General features: G+C 43.4%; 2 protein-coding genes and 1 pseudogene across 4 annotated transcripts in view; 2 read left to right on the top strand and 1 right to left on the bottom strand.

Annotated features, from left to right (window-relative positions):
* The window catches only part of DESI1 (desumoylating isopeptidase 1), a 20,469-nt gene extending 13,135 nt beyond the window's left edge, over window positions 1–7,334 (bottom strand). Inside the window, exon 1 of the mRNA XM_007453967.1 lies at window positions 7,060–7,334. Coding sequence (XP_007454029.1) covers window positions 7,060–7,147 — 88 coding nt within the window. The 5' untranslated portion in view covers window positions 7,148–7,334. The remainder of the gene's footprint in view (window positions 1–7,059) is intronic.
* Window positions 7,335–8,041: 707 nt separating this feature from the next.
* On the top strand, window positions 8,042–8,699 carry LOC103074588 (40S ribosomal protein S23-like; annotated as a pseudogene).
* A 345-nt stretch (window positions 8,700–9,044) lies between these two features.
* The window catches only part of XRCC6 (X-ray repair cross complementing 6), a 29,050-nt gene continuing 15,945 nt past the window's right edge, over window positions 9,045–22,149 (top strand). Inside the window, exons 1-5 of one of the 3 annotated variants that reach the window (XM_007453964.1) lie at window positions 9,045–9,143; window positions 11,885–11,997; window positions 16,689–16,827; window positions 17,082–17,336; window positions 17,878–18,061. In XM_007453964.1, coding sequence (XP_007454026.1) covers window positions 9,065–9,143; window positions 11,885–11,997; window positions 16,689–16,827; window positions 17,082–17,336; window positions 17,878–18,061 — 770 coding nt within the window. In that variant the 5' untranslated portion in view covers window positions 9,045–9,064. The remainder of the gene's footprint in view (window positions 9,144–11,884; window positions 11,998–16,688; window positions 16,828–17,081; window positions 17,337–17,877; window positions 18,062–22,149) is intronic. The other 2 variants (XM_007453965.1, XM_007453966.1) reach the window with 2 other exon arrangements.

Here is a 22,149-nt window from a genome sequence, read left to right as displayed (position 1 = left end):
CTGCTGGTTATGGGTTGTGCTCAAGATCAGCACCTCGTATACTGCTGGTGCTAAATAAATGTCTATTAATAAGCATAAAGTGGGTGATGTTGCTGGGACTCCAGGGGCAGGCAGTATTAGCTCATTAGTATAAATCAAAAGTAGCCCTAGCTCACCTCCTAGATTTCACCTCACAGTGGCAAAGTGTTCTTTTTATTTATTTATTTATCTGGCTGCATTGGGTCTTCGTTGCTGTACGCAGGCTTTCTCTAATTGCAGAGAGCGGGGGGCTACTCGTCGTTGCAGCGCGAGGGCTTCTCACTGCGGTGGCTTCTCTTGTTGTGGAGCACGGGCTCTAGGCATGCGGGCTTCAGTAGTTGTGGCTCGCAGGCTCTAGAGCGCAGGCTCAGTAGTTGTGGCACATGGGTTTAGTTGCTCCGCGGCATGTGGGAATCTTCCCGGACCAGGGCTCGAACCTCTGTCCCCCTGCATTGGCGGCGAATTCTTAACCACTGCGCCACCAGGGAAGTCCCTGACAAAGTGTTCTTAATTGGCAATGTTTTAATCTGACTTGCCAGATAATCAGCAATGTGAAGGGGTTAACTCAAAAAATCAGCTTATTCTTCTCTGGAACTACCAGGTAAATGTCGAATCTATGTGGGAAAAGGTAAAAGGATACATTTGTATAACATAAGTGGACCTCTGTGCCTATAGGCTAAAAAAATGCCTATTGGCAGTTGCCCCTCCTTTAGGTAGAGAGGTTATCACAAAATCAAAATGCAAAACATTGCTAAAAACTAAGAGGGTATTTTAATCCTCAAAAAAGGGTAGATTTAAAACTACTTAATACTCTAGCACTAGGATTCCTTGGAGCCAGTACAGGATTCTTTCTCAGAATAAAAATAACTAATTTGTGAGTTCTTTATTTCAGTACTCAGAAGGTTCCCTCTTAAGCACTGCTTGTTGTTATTAGTCAGGCCTTGTAGCAATGCTTTGAGGTAGGTCTGCAACATCCTGTCACTTACTCATGTTGTATTTACTGAATGCCAGTAACTGTGCTAAACTCTGGGGATACACTTAAGAGTTCTTGCCCCCATTGGAGCGGGGGGAGTGGACACAGATGAGAAAACATGCAATTTAAAAACAGAATGATAAATGCTATTAAAGGAGATTACAGGATGTTATCAGCATATTATAGAGACACATGACCAAGATTTGCGAGGTGGGGGACAGGGAAAGTTTCCTGTAGGAAGTAACATTTCAGTGGAAACCTCAAGGATAAGCAGAAGTTATCCAGGCTAAGAGATGGGGAGAGAAAGTATTCCTGGCACAGGGCACAGCCTTCAAAAAGTCTAGAGGTAAAGAAGAACTGAACAGGCTCAGTCCTGTTACCATGTGAAACAGCCCTTCTCCACTGGGGTTCTGCAAGAGAATTAAGCCCTTATGCCCTGAGGAATCTATTGGGAGAATGAGAAAAGAGCTACTCAGATCATTTTCCCTAGTGCTTAATTCTCTTGTGGAGCCCAGTTGAGAAAGGCTCATGTACAGTGTGCTCAGTATGTAGAGACAGGTGAGGGTGGAGAGAAAAGCAGAAGGATCACGAAGTGCTTGGTGTTTTTTCATTTTGCCAGAAAGAAACTGCACGATTACTAAATTAATTCACTGGACAGATGTAAAACAGTGCACACAATGAACAAAAAAAAAATCTAAAACAAAGCACAATAGATGGCATTAAAACGTTATAAAAAATCCTCAGATTCAAATAAATTCTACTTAATCTTTAAGCTTGAGTTCAAGTCTCAATCATTCCTATAATCAATATTTACTGACCACTAGCTCTGAAAGGCCACTGGGGACACACAGGGGAGTCAGAGTTCCTGCCCTCCAGGAGCTCAAGGTTCTTGCTTAAGTCTTTCTGACACATCCAGCCCACCATGGCCTGTCCCATCTTTCAAGGCCTAAAATAATTGTTTCACCACTCACCCCTTTTTGGCATCTAATCATAATTTCTCTCTTTTTTTTTAATTCACTTTTTATTTTATTTTTTTAAAATTTACTTTATTTCGCTGCGTTGGGACTTTGCTGCTGCACGTGGGGTTTCTCTAGCTGCAGCGAGCAGGGGCTACTCTTTGTTGCAGTGCACGGGCTTCTCACTGCGGTGGCTTCTCTTGCTGCAGAGCATGGGCTCTAGAGCGCAGGCTCAGCAGTTGTGGCACACGGGCTCAGTTGCTCCGTGGCATGTGGGATCTCCCAGACCAGGGCTTGAACCCGTGTCCCCTGCATTGGCAGGCGGATTCTTAACCACTGCATCACTAGGGAAGTCCTAATCATAATCTCTTTTGTGCTGTTATCTAATGTTGCACATGCACAGCATTACTTTTAACTAATTAAACTCCTCGAGGACAGAGTCCATGTCTTTTATTTCATTACTATTTGTACTACAGAATTAAGCAAGGAACTGAGCAGTGTAAAATCTCAAATGTTCATTTGATTGCATTCTGCCAAGAAATACACACACACACACACACACACACACACACACACACTCCATATGCCTAAGTCTTTAAACCTGACAACAATTTTGTGTGTGTGCGTGTGGTACGCGGGCCTCTCACTGTTGTGGCCTCTCCCGTTGCGGAGCACAGGCTCCGGACACGCAGGCTCAGCGGCCATGGCTCACGGGCCCAGCCGCTCCGCGGCATGTGGGATCTTCCCGGACCAGGGCACGAACCTGTGTCCACTGCATCGGCAGGACTCCGGACGTGCAGGCTTAGCAGCCATGGCTCACGGGCCTAGCCGCTCCGCGGCATGTGGGATCTTCCCGGACCAGGGCACGAACCTGTGTCCACTGCATCGGCAGGTGGACTCTCAACTACTGCGCCACCAGGGAAGTCCCCTGACAACAATTTTGAGATAGGCTTGTAAAGAAAAATAAATGTGATCTTGGAACACGTACATGCACACAAACTTCAGATTGGAAAACAATCAACAAATAGAAAGTATCCCTTACCACGATTAAACAAATATAACAAACCTCCACCATTATCTTTATGTACTTTAGCACAGAAAGAGGTCAAGAAATTTAAAGAGCAGCCAAAATTATTAAAAGGACAAACTGAAGGACAATCATAATAGCTAATTATCTTAGGCAAATAGTAACTATGAAAAAAAAAGTACAATCAGGCTGTCTGCTCGATTAGAGCGATAAGGATAATTCCAGGACTGCCTTCATTATGAGCGAAAGACTGTGGAGCAGGAATACCTTCATGGGAAGCAATTCTAGAAGACTGAAAACTGTACAGGGTAAAACTGTGGAGTCTACATTGTTTCAGGGGAGAAAGGAATTACATTGGGTTTATCTAGTCTAATCAGGATTGTAATAAACTAGATGGGGGTCTTACAATGAGGAGCTGTCATAATAAGAGGCTACTATAACTAGATAAAGAGCCAGGCCACTCCACCCATGAAGTTCCCCCTTTCAAAAAAAAAAAAAGAATAAGTTGGCACTGCTGATGAGGTCACACTAGTTCAGGACAATGAAGGCTAGGAGGGATGATCATAAAACTATGATTATGAATGGCACATACACATTGAATCCAGCTATTTTCCTCATCCAAATTTGAAACACTTGGCCAGAGATGCCTTTATAAACTTGAACTAGGTACCTACTTTACATCAATTATAAAGGAACATATTACACAGGAAAGGTGGTATAGCAAAATACCTGAGAACATGGGCTCTGGAAGTCAGACTGCCTGTGTTTATAACCCAGCTCTGCCACTTACCAGCTGTGTGACCTGGGGGGCAAATTTCTTAATGTCCTTCCTATATCTTGGGTTCCTCAAATGAAAAATGGAGATAATAACAGGACCTATCCCACAAATTTGTGGTGAAGAATATAACACATGAACATACTCAGAAAAAAAAGGGTCTGGCACATGGTAAGCACTCAGTAAATCTAGCTATTAATATGCTTCTAGAATTCATTGCAAAAATCAGGAAACAAATTGATTTTTTAAAGTTTCAAATATATTTAGGAATGGGAAATTAATAGTTGGCTCCTAACAGAACTGGGACATACCCAACTTTAAGGTTAGTGATGTCTGGATAGGATGCACCTGTAAGGCAATGCTCATTTTCCATAAGTTTTTAACTCTAGAAAGTAATGATTACCACCTTTGATAACCCTTTATTCATTACTTTTGAAAAAGGCATAAAAGCAATATGAGAAAATGGGATAGAGAAGAGAGAATCAGATTTGCAGGCAAGGTAATGTTCTCAGAAATACCACTGGAATCAGATGTGCCAAACTGATGACGTTGGCTGAGGTCTTCTAGGATTTCACATCTATTAAAAAAGGTTTGGGGGGTGGGAGGGAGTCCCAGTACTCCACCTTCAGTTACGGCACCTTCCTCTTCACCCACTAAACTCCACAAAGGCCAGGCCACTTCTAGACCAGGCCAGGCTGTTTTTTGCCTGAGGGCCTTGGCAGGTTAATCCCCCTTCTGTCTGGAACATTATAACTCCCTCACCACCCACCTTGTGACTACCTCTTCCTCATCCTTTAATTCCCAACTTAAAAGCCACTACTTCTGATCCCCTTATTTAAAGTAGGTCTCTCTTATTTTCTGTCTCAGCACCTAGTTGGCTTCCTGCACAACCTAGTACTTATCACGATTTGTAATTACTTCATTTGCTTATTTATCTTTAATGTCTTCCCCACTAAATAGCTCCATGATGACAGAGAACATCTTTATCACATCATTTTCAGTTAAGCTTAACACTGGGACTAGCACGTAGTAGACACTCAATGTCTGCTGAATGAATCATGAATCAATGACCCTAAGGCCCCCTTTAGCTAAAATCAATAACTAGTATATAATAGAACAAAAAAATATCCAGTGTAAAGGTGGAGGCTTTTATTTATGGGTCTAGGAAATACCTAAGTAACTCCTCACTATGATCAAGCTAACTAAATGGCTCCATTACAAGAAGTTTAGTCAGAACTTGACTGATGTAATGTACTAGTGACTAGCACCTTCCTCAAACAGTGACTCTGTTAGTTTGCTTTCAGATTTGCCTTATTCATTTTAACAATTGGAGATCTAGGCCCAACCTTCTAATAATGGATTGGCTACATAAGAATTACCTGAGGAGCTTATTAACAATACAGATTTCTGGATCAAAACTCCAAAAGATTCTTATTAAGTACTTGTGTAATAAGACTCTAGAATCCATATGTTTAAAACTTTGCAGGAATTCCCTGGAGGTCCAGTGGTTAGGACTCCATGCTTTCACTGCCAAGGGTGAGGGTTCAATCCCTAGTTGGGGAACTAAGATCCCGCAAGCTGCATGGCGTGGTCAAAAAAACTTTGCTTATTTTGAATAGAAAATATATGTATGTCTCCAGCATCAAGTTCCCCTTTTCTTCTCTTTTGCTTTCACTGTGCAGCATGTAGTTTCCCCGACCAGGGATCAAACCTGTGCCCCCTTCAGTGGAAGCATGGAGTCCTAACCATTGGACCGCCAGGGAATTCCTTAAGTTCCTCTTTTCATAAGCTACCACTGTTAGCAATTTTCTTATGTATCTTCCAGATAATTATTTGCCTAAACAAACATGTATCCTTTGCTTTAAACACACAACTGCATATTTAAAGAACTGTTCCAACTTCATTTTCTCTATTCACATTTAACAATATATGTTGGGGGCTTCCCTGGTGGCACACTGGCTAAGAATCTGCCTGCCAATGCAGGGGACATGGGTTCGAGCCCTGGTCCGGGAAGATCCCACATGCCGTGCTCTGTAACAAGAGAAGCCACCAAAATGAGAAGCCCGAGCACCGCAACGAAGAGTAGCCCCCGCTTGCTGCAGCTAGAGAAAAATCCGTGCACAGCAACAAAGACCCAACACAGCCAAAAATAAAATAAAATAAAATAAACAAAAAACAATATATGTTGGAAATGAAGTTATCTGTATTTTTAACAAGCACCCTAGGTGATTCTGATGTGAAGCCAAATATAGGAATCACTCATTGCCCCAGGGTTAAGAGATTAAGTTCAACCCACTAAGACACATTAGAAACTCAAGGACACTGAAACTCAAAAGCAGCCTTGCTTACTTGATCTCTGCCCTCTTGTCTCACAGATATGACATGAACTAAAACATTCTCTAATGTCTCCATAGAAGCCAGGAAATACTAGCCATTCAAATGGATGTTGCCAAAGCTGTTCAATTTTCAGTTCCCAGAATCCTTTCCTGCCCAACATCATCTGAAATCACAAACCTGACAATTCCTATGTTACACAAGACATTTTGGTATTTGGGTTATAAAGAGGTTTGATCTATGCTGAACTAGGGCTGATTTTCTCTCCTGGCAGTTAAGTAGTTTAATGGAGCACAACAGAAATACTTCCCTTACTAATCCTTACTGACACAACAGCAACCAATCCTCCCCCAGAATTGCTTTCTCACCACCTGGGCAAAAGCAATTAACTTAGAAGCTGTTGAGAAGACCTCACTGTCAGGCGGAAGTTGGTGAATTCTTGAGTTCGGGCTCCAGTAGACCTGACTTTACTTCTGCCTGGGGGCAACGGCTGGGCCCCTGTGCAGCTCTAGCTTTCTCTCCCCACCTACCCCAGAGACTGCACAAAGAGTTTCATTTTGGCACGGAGGGAAAGCTCTCCTCAGCAGTGTCCCTTTCACCACGAGGAGCACCGCGCGGCAGGCATCTTCACCTCCACTCCACAGCGCCGAGGAAGGAGTGTAGGGGGCTCCCCAAGCAAGTCAGGAAACCCACGGGGACCCAGCGCCGGCTTCCCCCACCTCCCAGCTGAAGTGGCTCTGAAGGTCTAGGGGAGAGCGTGACTCCTTTATCCCCTCTCCCTGGATTCAAACGTGACGAGGGCCAAGAGGGGCTTCGGGGGCCCAAACCTCAGACCCACACCTTCTCTACTGGGGCTCTTCTCCATCCTCTGGGCCTTCCCCTGAGCCATGGCCCAGGCCTCCCCACCTCGGCCGGCCGTCTCGGCGCCCTCCGGCCCGGCTCCCGCCCTCCTTCCCGCCCGCCCCCAGCCCCTCACCCAGCATGATGGGGCTGAGCCGCCGGGCCAGGCCCTTGGACAGGTCGTACACGTAGAGCTTCACGGGATAGAGATTTGGCGGCTCCATCGGGACCCGTGGCGGCTGCAGCCACTAAGTCCCTCAGGCACCCGGCAGCTGCTTGGACCTTCCCGTACCCGACGGGGGAGGGGAGCGGAGGGAGCGGGGAGACCGAGCCCGGGCCCGGCTTGAGGGGCGGGGGAGAGGTCGTCCAGCGCTGCTCGCGCCCCCACACCCGCCACCGGCAACGACTACTGTGAGGTGACAGAGCGAGGACCGCCCGGCTTCGCGCGGAAGACTGGACGGGGGCGGGGGCGGGAGCGGGGGCGGGGACGCATTCTCGCGTATGTGCGTACCGTCTTGACGGGCGGCGAGGGGCGGGTTTTCATGGGGGGCGGGGCTTCGCGGACGGGGTGGTGTTAGGTCGGGACGGGTGTGGAAGGCGCCTGCGGGAGTGGGCGTGTCACCTGGACGCGAAAGGTGCGCGCTATGCGTGATGACGTAAGGGGCGTTGATTGGGAGCGGGAACAAGAGCCAGCGCTTGTGCGGCGCCCCGCCTTCTGCCCAAATTGATCTCTTCATTGCGCTCAAGGTAGGTAAGAAGGGGGCTGAGTTTTGTGTTTGTTGCTCTCTGCCAGGGCTGGCTTCATTTTGCTTTGCCCACTCAGTCTTGCGCGTCCCCGTAGCCTCATCGTGGGGCAGCGTCAGCCAGAAGTGTGCGGACCCGAGGGGTGGAGACGGCCTCTGATCCCTGTTCCTTCTTCCGAGGGGAGGCGCACCCGGCCTTCGAGGCCCGCCTGCGTTTGAGACCCCACTGGGCATAGCTGGCTGAGGAGTTGGGGGAGATTTGGGGGCGGGATGAGGACAAGTGGGTCTGCTAAAGGACGCAGTACACTGGACCGGGAATCTCTCAAGTCCAGATGATGCCGGAGCTCTTTCACTCAGGCCCGTGGCGCAGGCAGGATGGGCAAGTGTCGCGGTCTTCGTACTGCCAGGAAGCTCCGTAGCCGCCGACGAGACCAGGAGTGGCATGATAAACAGTACAAAAAAGCCCATTTGGGTACAGCCCTGAAGGCCAACCCTTTTGGAGGTGATTCTCATGCCAAGGGAATTGTGCTTGAAAAAGTAGGGGCCTGGGCTTCCCTGGTGGCGCAGCGATTGAGCGTCCGCCTGACGATGCAGCGCACACGGGTTCGTGCCACGGTCCGGGAGGATCCCACATGCCTCGGACAGGCTGGGCCCGTGAGCCATGGCCGCTGAGCCTGCGCGTCCGGAGCCTGTGCTCCGCAATGGGAGAGGCCACAACAGTGAGAGGCTCCCCGACCCAAAAAAAAAAAAAAAAAAAAAAAAAAAAAGTAGGAGCCAAACAGCCAAATTCTGCCATCAGGAAGTGTGTCAGGGTTCAGCTAATCAAGAATGGGAAAAAAAAATCACAGCCTTTGTACCCAATGATGGTTGTTTGAATTTTATTGAGGAAAATGATGAAGTTCTGGTTTCTGGATTTGGTCGTAAAGGTCATGCTGTTGGTGACATTCCTGGAGTCTGCTTTAAGGTTGTCAGAGTAGCCAGTGTCACTCTTTTGGCCTTATACAAAGGCAAGAAGGAAAGACCAAGATCATAAGTTTTGATGATGAAAGCACAATAGTAATAAATTTTTATATGCCAGATGATGCCGGAGGCGGGACTGGGCCTCCAGGTCAGGCTGCCCCAGCACACCCATCAGAGAGGTCATTACGGGCCACCGGCCCTGAATTGTCCTTAAGGGATAGCTAAGGTGAGACTATTTCAGGAATGATCCCATGCCCTTTTACCTTGCATCTCAATTACTAAGCTCTCCAGGCAGCAGGATCCAGCATCCACGTTCCTCAGGAGTAACATGTAGCTTTTAGGACAGAACTCAAATAAGCCTAGGGGTCGATAACTTTTAGGTTTAAATTTGGTTGTTACTGATCTCCACTTTCTTTCAGCTTGTGAGCAGTAACCAACATGTCAGGGTGGGAGTCTTATTACAAAAATCAGGGTGATGAGGAAGAGGAAGATCAAGAGGAGGGCCTTGAAGCAGGTGGTAAGTGACTTTCATTAACATGTACCCTTGTGTGTGTGGAAGAAAGACTCCCTACCTATCTCTGCTGGGTGATCTTTGCTGTCTTGTGGTCCATGCTCCTCTCCCCAGAGAATCTCCAATACTTTTCACCCTTTGAACTTTGCAGAGCTACCCTAGGCTCTTTTATTCAGGTCCTACTCTAGTTTATGGAACATTCCTAGCCTTAAACTTTTGCTGGGCACTGGTAGATTGATCTCCAATAAATGACCCTGAACATTGGTATCCTTTGTCACCTTAGGTGGCTCAGGTAAGACACTTCCTGACCCAGGAAAGTAGTTTTCCTCATTCTTGGACCTCAGTGTAAAAATGCTTTCACCCTTCAATAACTGCAGCAACCAAAGAGTATACATTAGCAATACAGTTACAAGAGTCATTCCCTCACCTAGCCTGCAGGTTTGGGAGTATATGTTCAGACAACACAGTAACACATAGGACAAAGGAAGAGAAATAAGGGGTGCCTGTACTCTACATACTGGTTAATTTAAGTCCTGGGTAGAAATTTTTAAAGTATTTTTATTTTTTGAAAGTAGGAAATGGGCTTCCCTGGTGGCGCAGTGGTTGAGAGTCCGTCTGCCGATGCAGGGGACGCGGGTTCGTGCCCTGGTCCGGGAAGATCCCACATGCCACAGAGCAGCTGGGCCCGTGAGCCATGGCCACTGAGCCTGCGTGTCCGGGTCCTGTGCTCCGCAGCAGGAGAGACCACAACAGTGAGAGGCCCGCGTACCGCAAAAAAAAAAGAAAAGTAGGAAAAAAATTTTTTTTAATATATTTTATATTTATTTTTTATAAAAATATTTTTATAAAAAATATTTTTTATTTATATAAAAAATAAAACAGAATTCTGTAATCTATGTAATCTACCACCCTAACACAACCACTACTAGCATTTTGGCATTTTGCATATTTCCTTCATATATCTTTCTTTATATTTCGTAACTATATATAGTTTGTTTGTATCTGATTTTTTATATGGTTGTAATCATAGTGCATATATTTTTTTCCATTTTAATTTACATTTTCAAAATTTACATCTTCAAAAAGAATTTTAAACATATACATAGTTTTGTGTTCTGCCTTTTTTTCTTACTGTATTATAGATATATCTTTCCATGTAACTGCAAATATAGCCTCTATAAATCATTTTAAATATGGTATAATTTGTTCATTCTACCTTCTGTTGGACATTTTAGTTTTCAGTTTCTTACTTTAATAAACAACATTGTGGAAATATTTGCGTAGGGTTTTTCCATATTTTATTTTCTTAAGATAGATTCCTAAGAAGTAGAATTCACTGGCTCAAGGTAGAATTTTTGTTTAAGGCTCTTGACACGTATTGCTGTGTTGCTTCAGAAAAGATGGGTAATTAAATTTATTGCATTAGGAAGCAGCATCGTCAAAAAGGGAGACAACCAGACATTATATGCCGTTTTATGAAAAACTCAACATCACCTATAATGTAATCATGCCAGAAAAAAAAAAACAAACCCAAATCCGATGAAGCCTCTCTAGGTCCTTAGTAGAAAAGACAGAGGACTATGTTAATCTACACCAAAAGAATGCAGTCAGCAAAATCCAGAAGGTGGAAAAGTATATGACATAATATCCAGGTTTTTCAGCAAATAAATTATGAGACAAAAGACAGAGGGGGTATCTACAGATTATAAGAGGCTTTAAAAACTTTTTTTTTTTTTAAAGTCAAAACCAGTGTTTAGGAATGTTGGCTTGGATGATTATAAAGAAAAAAATGAAGTGATTACCAAAAGTCAGGATGGTGATTACTCTTGGGAGGAAGGTGGGTGTTAAAATTGGGAGGCGTCCTGGAGAGGGCTTCTGGGGTGACTGGCAAGATTTAATTGCCTGATGTGCATGGTGGTTTTAAGGGTGTTCACTTTTTTTCTTGTTTTTTTGGCTGCACTGCGCAGCTTGTGGCTTGCGGGATCTTAGTTCCCTGACCAGCGATTGAACCCGTGCCCTTGGCAGTGAAAGCACGCAGTCCTAACCACTGGCCCGCCAAGGAATTCCCTAAGGGTGTTCACCTTAGGGAATTCCTCAGATTATAATTTTGCTTAATGGGCTTTTCTCTATTTGTTTTATTTTACTTTATTTGTTTTATTTTATTTTAATTCTGTTTCTTAGAAGTTTTGGGGTTTTTTTTTGATATGCTTATGATGGAGGATTTAATTAATTAATTAATTAATTAATTAATTTGGTTGTCCCGGGTCTTAGTTGCGGCAGGCAGACTCCTTTTTTTTTTTTTTTTTTTTTTTTTTTGCGGTACGCAGGCCTCTCACCATTGTGATCTCTCCCGTTGCGGAGCACAGGCTCCGGAGGCGCAGGCTCAGCGGCCATGGCTCACGGGCCCAGCCGCTCCGCGGCATGTGGGATCTTCCCGGACCCGGGCATGAACCTGTGTCCCCTGCATTGGCAGGTGGACTGTCAACCACTGTGCCACCAGGGAAGCCCCGGCAGGCAGACTCCCTAGTTGCAGTTCACCAGCTCCTTAGTTGTGGCATGTGAACTCTTGGTTGTGGCATGCATGTGGGATCTAGTTCCCTGACCAGAGGTCAAACCCTAGCCCCCTGCATTGGGAGTGCGAATCTTAACCACTGCACCACCAGGGAAGTCCTTCTGTTTTATATGAATAATAAACATGATAAATATGAAACAAGGGCAAACATTTCCTTCTATGTTTTTCCCCATAGGAGATTATAAATATTCAGGAAGAGATAGTTTGATTTTTTTGATTGATGCTTCTGAGGCCATGTTTGAAACTCAGGATGAAGATGAGTTGACTCCTTTTGACATGAGCATCCAGGTAAGACTACCTTTCATTTAATTAAGCAAACAACAAAAAGTATCAACACCACTTTAAAAAATATGGAGACTTCCCTAGTGGCACAGTGGTTAAGAATCCGCCTGCCAATGCAGGGGACATGGGTTCAATCCCTGGTCCAGGAAGATCCCACATGCCACGGAGCAACTAGGCCCATGTGTCACAGCTACTGAGCCTGTGCTTTAGAGCCCCCGAGCCACAGCTACTGAGCCCACGTGCCACAACTACTGAAGCCTGTGTGCCTAGTGCCCGTGCTCTGCAAAAAGAGAAGCTACCGCAATGAGAAGGCCATGCTCCGCAACGAAGAGTAGCCCCGGGGCTTCCCTGGTGGCACAGTGGTTGAGAATCTGCCTGCCAATGCAGGGGACACAGGTTCGAGCCCTGGTCTGGGAGGATCCCACATGCCGTGGAGCAACTGGCCCCGTAAGCCACAATTACTGAGCCGTCGCATCTGGAGCCTGTGCTCTGCAACAAGAGAGGCCGTGATAGTGAGAGGCCTGCGCACTGCGATGAGGAGTGGCCCCCACTTGCCGCAACTAGAGAAAGCCCTCGCACAGAAACGAAGAGCCAACATAGCCATAAATAAATAAATAAATAAGGCAAAATTCCTTTTAAAAAAAAAAAGAGTAGCCCCACTTGCCGCAATTAGAGAAAGCTCACACACAGCAACAAAGACCCAACGCAGCCAAAAATAAATAAATAAATAAACTTAAAAAAAAAAAAAGAGTAGCAGTGTTGGAGAGCAGGCCCATTTTATTTTGGGTTTGAACTTCCGACCCTGGGACTACATTGCTCCCACCTTCTGTGTTAGCCCTGGTAGCAGAAGTGGGCTCCTCTTTCTATAGAGATGTCAGTGTAAAGGAAGGAAAGAAGTTCCAGCTATTATGTTGTGGAGATGAGTCCATTTGTAGTTGAGTATTACCTGTGGTTGAAAAAGATTATTACAACAAAAAGACAAACAACCCAATTTTAAAATGGGCACAAAACTTGAATATACATTTCTCTAAAGATGTACAAATGGCCAAAAGCACATGAAAAGATGCTCAATATTTTTAGGTATTAGAGAAATACAAATCAAAACCACAATGAGGTATCATACCCACCCACTAGGACTGCTGTAAAAAAAAAAAAGAAAAAGGGACAATAAGAAGTGTTGGCAAGGATGTAGAAATTGGAACTCTCATACATTGTCGGTGGGAATGTGAAATGGATCAGCTGCTGTGGAAAACAGTTTGGCAGTTCCTCAAAGAGTTAAACGTAGACTTATATGAGCCAGCAGTTCCCTTCCTAGGTGTTTACCCAATTAAATAAAAAGCAGCTACTCAGATCTTGATTCTGCCACTTACAAATGTAAGTGATTTGATATGTTTTCTCATCTGTAAAATGGAGATAATAATAGTACCTACTTTGGGCTTCCCTTGTGGCACAGTGGTTAAGAATCTGCCTGCCAATGCAGGGGACACAGGTTTGAGCCCTGGTCCGGGAAGATGCCACATGCCGCGGAGCAACTAAGCGCATGTGCCACAACTACTGAGCCTGCACTCTAGAGCCCGCGAGCCACAACTGCTGAAGCCCGCATGCCACAACTGCTGACGCCCGCGCATCTAGAGCCCGTGCTGCACAACAAGAGAAGCCACGACAGTGAGAAGCCTGTGTACCGCAACAAAGAGTAGCCCCGGCTTGCTGCAACTAGAGAAAGCCCGTGTGCAGCAACGAAGACCCAGTGCAGCCAAAAATAAATAAATGAATAAATAAATTTATTAAAAATAAAAAATAAAATGATAGTACCTACTTTGTCAAATTGTTATGAGGATTAAATATTTTTATTTTTTAAATTGAGATATAATTCACATAACAAAATTAACTATTTTAAAGTATACAGTTTTAAGGTATTTAGTCATTCACGTCATGCAATAATCACCACCCCTATCTCATTCTAAAACTTTTTGAGTGGATATACAAAATGTTTATATGTACAGTAGAATATTAGTCATAAAAAGGAATGAAGTAGTGATACATGCTACAAGGTGCATGAACCTTGAAAACATTACATTAAATGAAAGAAGCCAGGCAAAAGGTCACATGCTGTATGATTACATTTATATGAAGTATAGAATAGATAATCCATAGAGAATGCAGGTTGGTGGTTACCAGGGGCTGCAGGGGAGGGAGCAACTGCTTAATTGGTATGGGGTTTGCTTTTGGGATGATAAAAATGTTTGGAAACTAGATAGAAGTGGTGGTTGCACAACATTGTGAATGTACTAAATTGAACACTGAATTGTTCACTTTAAATGATTAATTTTGGGGCTTCCCTGGTGGTGCAGTGGTTGAGAGTCCGCCTGCTGATGCAGGGGACACGGGTTCATGCCCCGGTCCGGGAAGATCCCACATGCCGCGGAGCCGCTAGGCTCGTGAGCCATGGCCGCTGAGCCTGCGCGTCCGGAGCCATGGGAGAGGCCACAACAGTGAGAGGCCCGCGTACAGCAAAAAAAAAAAAAAAAAAAAAAAAAAAAAAAAAAGATTAATTTTGTTATGTAAATTTCACCTCAATTAAAAAGATTACTATTTCTTCATAGAGAAGAATTTTTAAGGATTTATTGTACATCTCATTTCTCATATTTTTGGAGTTTGGAACCAAACAGAAGCTTTTCATGTCCTAATTTGTACACAAACAGTTCTTGCAATTGACAAGTCAGAATATCTTGCATCTAAAAAAAGAATTAATAAAAACATTCTTAACTTTAAAGCGGTGGTTTGCAAACTTTAACCTACATCAGAGTCACCTGCAGGGCTGTTGACACAGATTGCAGGGCCTTACCCTGCAATCAGAATTTCTGATTCTATAGGCCTAGAGGAGGGACCAAGAATTTGCATTTCCAACAGAGCTCCCAGGTGACGCTGATGTTGTTTGGAGATCACTCTTTGAGGAGCATTGTTTTAACCTTTTTTGGACCATGGACCTCTTGGAAGATGTGGTGAAGGCTATGTACCCTCTCCCCAAAAAGATACAGTTCTACATGTAATTTGAAAAGGTTCATGAAATGCTAACGCCTAGAGAACCCAGAAGCAACTGTAGTATTATATAGTGAATAAGTGAAACATTCACTGATGAACGTAATGTATGTGATAAGGAGCAATGAAAAAACATTTTCTAAAATTCTGTTTTAGTTTGTGTGTGTGTGTGGGTGGGGAGGGGTGGTTAATAGTAAAACCTAAAGAAGCCCTCATTGGGACTTCCCTGGCAGTCCAGTGGTTAAGACTTCCACTGCAGGGGGCACAGGTTTGATCCCTGGTCAGGGAACTGGATCCTGCATGCTACAACTAAGATCTCACATGCCGCAACAAAAGATCCTGCCCGGCGTAGCCAAATAAATAAATAAATATGAAAAATAAATACATAAATAAATAAAAAGAAATGATTGCTTGCCATGAAGATAACTGTCAATGACTAGACATACCATAAGTTCTGCATTTAAGGAGAGAATTGCTATGGAGGAAGGCCAGGTAGAGTCTTAAGCAGGCTATGGAGGGGGGTCACCATTGTTGGTTTATTCCTCAGCTTTGCAGAATCAGAAACTTAATTTTGTCAGTACCCCCAGAATTATAGGCCACCATGACTGACCACTTATGAGACACTGATTTACTAGATATGGCTTTAGTTTATATTTCCTGGAATACTGATGTGTTTAATTGTGTAATTAGGCACATTTTATTTCAAAAGTTGCTTTTAGTAGGTATAGATTTATTTTTCATTATTTATTAAGGTCACATATACTAACATTCACTTAAACCTTTTATATATGTAAATTTTGTTTTTTGGTATCAAGCTACTTGAGGAAAAGAGACTTGCCTGGTGGTCCAGTGGTTAAGACTTCACCTCCCAGTGCAGGGGGTGTGGGTTTGATCCCTGGTCAGAGAGCTAAGATCTCACATGCTTCGGGGCCAAAAAACAAAACGTAAACAGAAGTAATATTGTAAAAAATTCAATAAAGACTTTAAAAATTGTCCACATTAAAAAAAAAAAAAGCTACTTGAGGAATGATCAAATGGCCTGTTCAAACTCAGCCAATTAAGTAAGTGACATCATTAGGACTCAAATCCAGGTTTTCTGATTCTAGTGCTGGGCTCTTATTGATTTTTATTTCCCTATAGCAGAGTTTCCTTCCTGAGTATATACATGTTTGTTTTTTTTTTTTTTTTTTGGTACACGGGCCTCTTACTGTTGTGGCCTCTCCTGTTGCAGAGCACAGGCTGCAGATGCGCAGGCTCAGCGGCCATGGCTCACGGGCCCAGCTGCTCTGCAGCACATGAGATCTTCCCAGACCAGGGCACGAACCTGCATCCCCTGCATCGGCAGGCGGACTCTCAACCACTGCGCCACCAGGGAAGCCCTACATGTTTTAAATTCTCTGATTTCTTATTGTAGGGACTGCTTATATGTCTGTTGTATACTTAACCACACTTTGCTTTGTGTTATACGTAATATAAATGACCATCACCCTCATTGGATTATGAGTTCCCTGAAGGTAGGGGTCACGCCTTACTCTAATGCCATGTACAAATTCAGCAAATATATATTTAGTGCCCTACTATGTGTCAGGCACCTGTGGAGCTTAAGTTTAGTGGTACGTAGTTAAATATTAGTTGAAATTTTATGTTTGTTTTTTCAGTGTATCCGGAGTGTATACACCAGTAAGATCATAAGCAGTGATCGAGATCTCTTGGCAGTGGTGTTCTATGGTACCAAGAAGGACAAAAATTCAGTGAATTTCAAAAATATTTACGTCTTGCAGGAATTGGATAATCCAGGTCAGTAGTATTGTAAGATCAGCTTTTCCCTTACATGAGAAGGTCACTAACGTGCACAAAGAGGAATGTGGAGAAGGAAGCAGATAACATCTTGACTGGGAGTATGCTTTCCTGCACAAGGGGGTTCTTACTGGGGTGTAGACTTTTGTTATGTGGGTTAAACAGCTCTGGGTGAGAAAGAGCTTCTGTTAGTCTTGTAAAACCCTGACGCTGTTCCGACCTTTCTGCCCATTTGACTCCCTGTCTCTGATCAGGTGCTAAACGAGTGCTAGAGCTTGACCACTTTAAGGGGCAGGAGGGGAAGAAACATTTCCAAGACCTAATTGGCCATGGATCTGACTACTCCCTAAGTGAAGTGCTGTGGGTCTGCGCCAACCTCTTTAGCGATGTCCAGTTCAAGATGAGCCATAAGAGGATCATGCTTTTCACCAATGAAGATGACCCCCACGGCAATGACAGTGCCAGAGCCAGCAGGGCCAGGACCAAAGCTGGGGATCTCCGTGACACAGGTCAGCATTCTCCTGTTCTTTTATTGTTTTGGCCGCATTGTGCGGCTTGTGGGATCTTAGTTCCCCGACCAGGGATTGAACCCGTGCCGCCTGCAATGGAATCGAGGAGTCTTAACCACTGGACCTCCAGGGAAGTCGCCCCCTGTTCTTTTAACTTGGCACTTAATTTTTTTGCTTCTTTATAGCTGATGACACATAGTTGCTTTTCACCCTTCAGAGTAAAATGAAACAATATAGCAAAGCTGGGGGAGACCCCTATGTAATATTCCCAGTGAAAATGACCAGGCCATTAGATGTCTGAAGGGCTCTACCAGAGGGAGCTTTTCTTGACTTTAACGCCACCACAAATGGTGGTCATTTGAATAAGTTGTCTGAAGTCATTAGAGCAGCTGATCCCCTTAACCACTTTCTCTAAGTCCTGAAAATGTTTATAATCAATCTAGTTCTTTGGGAGCTTTTAACAGCATATTTAAACTTAACTGAAAAAAATTCTCCCTTGCTGGAAATTGTTTCCCCTCACTTTTGTCTATCTTCGCTCCAGGTATCTTCCTTGACTTGTTGCACCTAAAGAAACGTGGGGGCTTTGACATATCCTTGTTCTACAGAGATATTATCAGCATAGCAGAGGATGAGGACATAGGGGTTCACTTTGAGGAGTCGAGCAAGCTCAGAGACCTGTTGAGGAAGGTTCGCGCCAAGGAGACCAGGAAGCGCGTGCTCTACAGGTAGGCACTAAGCCTGGGTCAGCCGCCCACAAGGCCCCTAACTGATCATAAGCAGTGCATGGCTTTGACCTCCCTGGCTCCTTAACTATGGGCTGTACCACTGCCTCACTGTTCCTCTAAAAAAAAAACTTGCTTTATTTCAGGATAGCACAAGCTATTTGCTTCTCTTTCTCTAGAAAGAGCTGGTATGCTGTTTCTCCAAAATAAAACAGCTCTCCACTCCTTTGGGGTAAACAGTTGAGGCTAACAGTATCCTCAGTTGCACTCACTAGGACATTGTCTGTTTTCTTCTCCTCTGTAAATTGGGGATAACGACAGTACCTGGTATAGAGCAAAAACTCAATAAGTTTTAGTTATTATCATTGTTGTTAAAATTGTGTTATTCTAATTTCTTATAAACTTGAGACCAATAAGAACCAGGTGGTTGGATTATCTTCCTTTAGAGACCTTTGACATTAGAATCCTAAGGCCGCCTCAGTGTTTCTTCCTAAAGAGCATCAGACTTACATTTTAGACTAGTTTCCTCAGTATAGAGGAATAAGACCCTTGGTAGTTTTTGAGCTGTTTTCAAGAGATTACTGACAATTCTACTAGAAAACACATGAAATTAAATATTTTAAGGAAACCATGAAGCAGCTCATTGCTACAGTTATAGTTTTGTCATTGTTCTCCTTTTCCTCCAAGGAACTATTTCTCTTTCCTCAAACAATTACCCTGTCACCTTTTCTCCTTCCTGAATAGGTGGAATATTGTTACTACTACAATTTGGAAATCTACACATATTGGTGGGAGTGGCAGGGGGGATAAAATGGTGGTTAAAAGTAGGTTCTAGAGTCAGATTGGCTCGGATTCTAGCCCTCTGACCTGGGGTAAATCATGTAACTTCTCTGAGCCTCAGTAAAATGGGAGCAAAAATGGTCCCTCTTTATAGGGCTGCTGTGATGATTAAATGGAATAACATAGTAATTATAAACGTTAGCTATTCATACTATTTTGTGAAAGAGTCATTATAGGATACTTGGTAGTAATAATAATAAATTGGAGCTGTTTGAGAATTAGTTGGCTAAGGCTTAGAAAATTATTACACTTATTCTTGCTATAATAAAATAATAGAATTATTTCATTGCATAATTATTGTGTGCCAGGCACTGTCCTAAGTTCTGTTTTTTTTTTTTTGAATTTTAGAATTTTATTTATTTTTTATACTGCAGGTTCTTATTAGTTATCCATTTTATACCTATTAGTGTATATATGTCAATCCCAATCTCCCAATTCATCACACCACCACTCCCACCCCTGCCACTTTCCCCCTTTGGTGTCCATACATTTGTTCTCTACATCTGTGTCTCTATTTCTTTCTCTTTTTTTTAGTAAATTTATTTATTTATTTTTGGCTGCGTTGGGTCTTTCTTGCTGTGCACGGGGCGTTGCAGTGCGCGGGCTTCTCATTGAGGTGGCTTCTCTTGTTGTGGAGCACGGGCTCTAGGGTGGGCAGGCTTCAGTAGTTGCAGCATGTGGGCCCAGTAGTTGTGGCTCACGGGCTCTAGAGCGCAGGCCCAGTAGCTGTGGCGCACGGGCTTAGTTGCTCCGCGGCATGTGGGATCTTCCTGGACCAGGGCTCGAACCTGTGTCCCCTGCACCGGCAGGCAGATTCTTAACCACTGCGCTACCAGTGAAGCCCTGTGTCTCTCTATTTCTGCCCTGCAAACTGGTTCATCTGTATGTCCTAAGTTCTTTGTTAACATAATTACCTCATTTAATCTATAAAAACAGTGCTTTGAGTTGGGTTGAAACCTACCCATTAGTAACATTTATTAACCTTAAATCATTTCAGATGAAGTTTAACATAAGCAGCTTGTTTTGTGCTGTGGGCTTTCATATTTTCCTTTCCTTGGTATGACATAAACCACATGATGTTATACTATAATTCTGTCTTAACTTAGAGTTATGACATTTTCAAGGTCAAAAGGTACCTTAGTTTATAGATGTGAACATTTAATATGGGGTGGGGGGACTAACCAATTGGCTCTTTTGGTTCAGAAATAGAACCAAGGTCACTTGAACCCTGAGGCCAGGGTAGACCACATTGACCAGTGCTTTTTCCCAGGATACTAAAATTTAGAGGGCACAACAATTTTAAAAAATTACTTTTGCAGATTGTGCAGTTTTTAAATTGGTTACATTTATTGTCAGCTCTCCTTCAGCAACCTTTAAACAACTGTGTTTAACACCTAGTAAGCCGGAATAATTTAAAGTAGGAAGCCATCAAATGGGTGGTGTTATTACTAATGCCCATCTGTTACTAACACTCATCTCTGGGGCACATCATACATTACCAAATTGTACCATACCTACCAGGTGCTTGCTCTAGGAACCTAAAATTTCTAGTCAGGGCTGTGTCCCCAACCAATGTTCTTTCTACTGTGTGAACCAATATACCTTCGAACTAGCTATAACTTGTTTAAACATGTTCTCTTCTTTAAAGTAAATACTGCTAAACATTCTACAACAGTGAAGATTGGGTTATTAATTTAAGACTTTTCGTCTTTTGGGATAAAGGTTTTAAAGCTATAAATTTCCCTCTGAGCACTGATTTAGCTGCATCCTATACCTTTTGATATGTTGTGTTTTCACTTTCATTCAGTTCAAAATCATTTTAAATTTCCCTTGTGATTTCTCCTTTGACCTCCTGGGTTATTTAGAATTGTATTGTTTACTTTCCAAATATTTGAGGTTTTCCCAGATTTCTCTCTGTTGTGGATCTCTAACTTAGTTCCATTTTGGGTAAAGAACATATTTTGTATGATAGCAATCCTTTTTATTTTTTTCTTTTTGGCTGCACTGCACAGCATGTGAGATCTTAGTTCCCTGACCAGGGATTGACCTGTGTCCCCTGCAGTGGAAGCGCAGAGTTCTAACCACTGGACCACCAGGGAATTTCCAATTTCAATTTTTTTAGATGCATTTAGACTTGTCTTGTGTCTCAGTATATGGTCTATCCTAGAGAATGTTCCGTGTGTGCTTGAAGAGAATGTGTAGCACAGGTTATTTTTCTGTTCTGCCTTTTTTCCCCACAGTATTGTACTGTAAATATTTTTGCATGTTGTTTTTATTATAGAACACATTTTCAAGAGGTCCTATTTGTGCTTAAGATGTTGATATAAATACTCTGGAGCAAAATGTTATAAAGGAAAAGTACCTGAGCTTTGAATCAGACATACGTGAATTTGAATACCAGTTTTCATTAGTTGTATGTCTTTGGGCAAGTTAAATAACATCCCTGAGCCTCAGTGTTTTCATCTGTAAAAATGACAACAATAAGGTTATTGGGTAGCAAGTAACAGAAACTGACTCTTGACTAATTTCAGCATATTAAAACAAAATCTTGAACAAGGTGGGTAGTATAGGAACCACGGTGGCACCAGGAATCTAGAAAATAAGAATTATTGACAGTGTCTTTGAGGTACCACTGTCAGCAAGCATCCCCTCCAACCGTGTCCTTTCTTGGTCACTGTTTAAGACCCTGATTCTCAGGAGAATAAGTCTGATGGCTTGAGCCTGGGCGAGATGTGCCTATCTCTTGGTCAGGGTAAAGCATAGCACCTGGATGAACATTTTCCTAAAACTGCAGTGGTGGAAGGGTGGTTCCCTAAGAAAAATTGGGGTTTCATTGTTAAAATAAGAGGGAAGGTATAGTAGACAAGCAGAAGCAGCAGATAATATAGTACTTATAGGATTATTATGATGATTAAATGAGAGAATAACTGTAAAGTGATTTGATAAATTGCTAGGCTCTATTTAAAAAATCATTATTTTTATTACGGTACATTCTTTATCATTATTTTAAGGAGTTAACAATACATTCTGAGACTAATTTTTTGCAATATAGACCCTGAGATGTATTACAGCAAACTCCATTGTATTATTAAAAAGCTTTATATGGGCTTCCCTGGTGGCGCGGTGGTTGGGAGTCCGCCTGCCGATGCAGGGGACGCGGGTTCGTGCCCCGGTCTGGGAGGATCCCACATGCCGCGGAGCGGCTGGGCCGGTGAGCCATGGCCGCTGGGCCTGCGCATCTGGAGCCTGTG

The sequence above is a fragment of the Lipotes vexillifer genome, unplaced genomic scaffold (assembly GCF_000442215.2).
Source record: "Lipotes vexillifer unplaced genomic scaffold, Lipotes_vexillifer_v1.1 scaffold382, whole genome shotgun sequence".
Taxonomy (NCBI): domain Eukaryota; kingdom Metazoa; phylum Chordata; class Mammalia; order Artiodactyla; family Lipotidae; genus Lipotes; species Lipotes vexillifer.
Note: the sequence above shows the minus strand (reverse complement) of the source record. Positions and strands in the feature narration are given on the sequence as shown.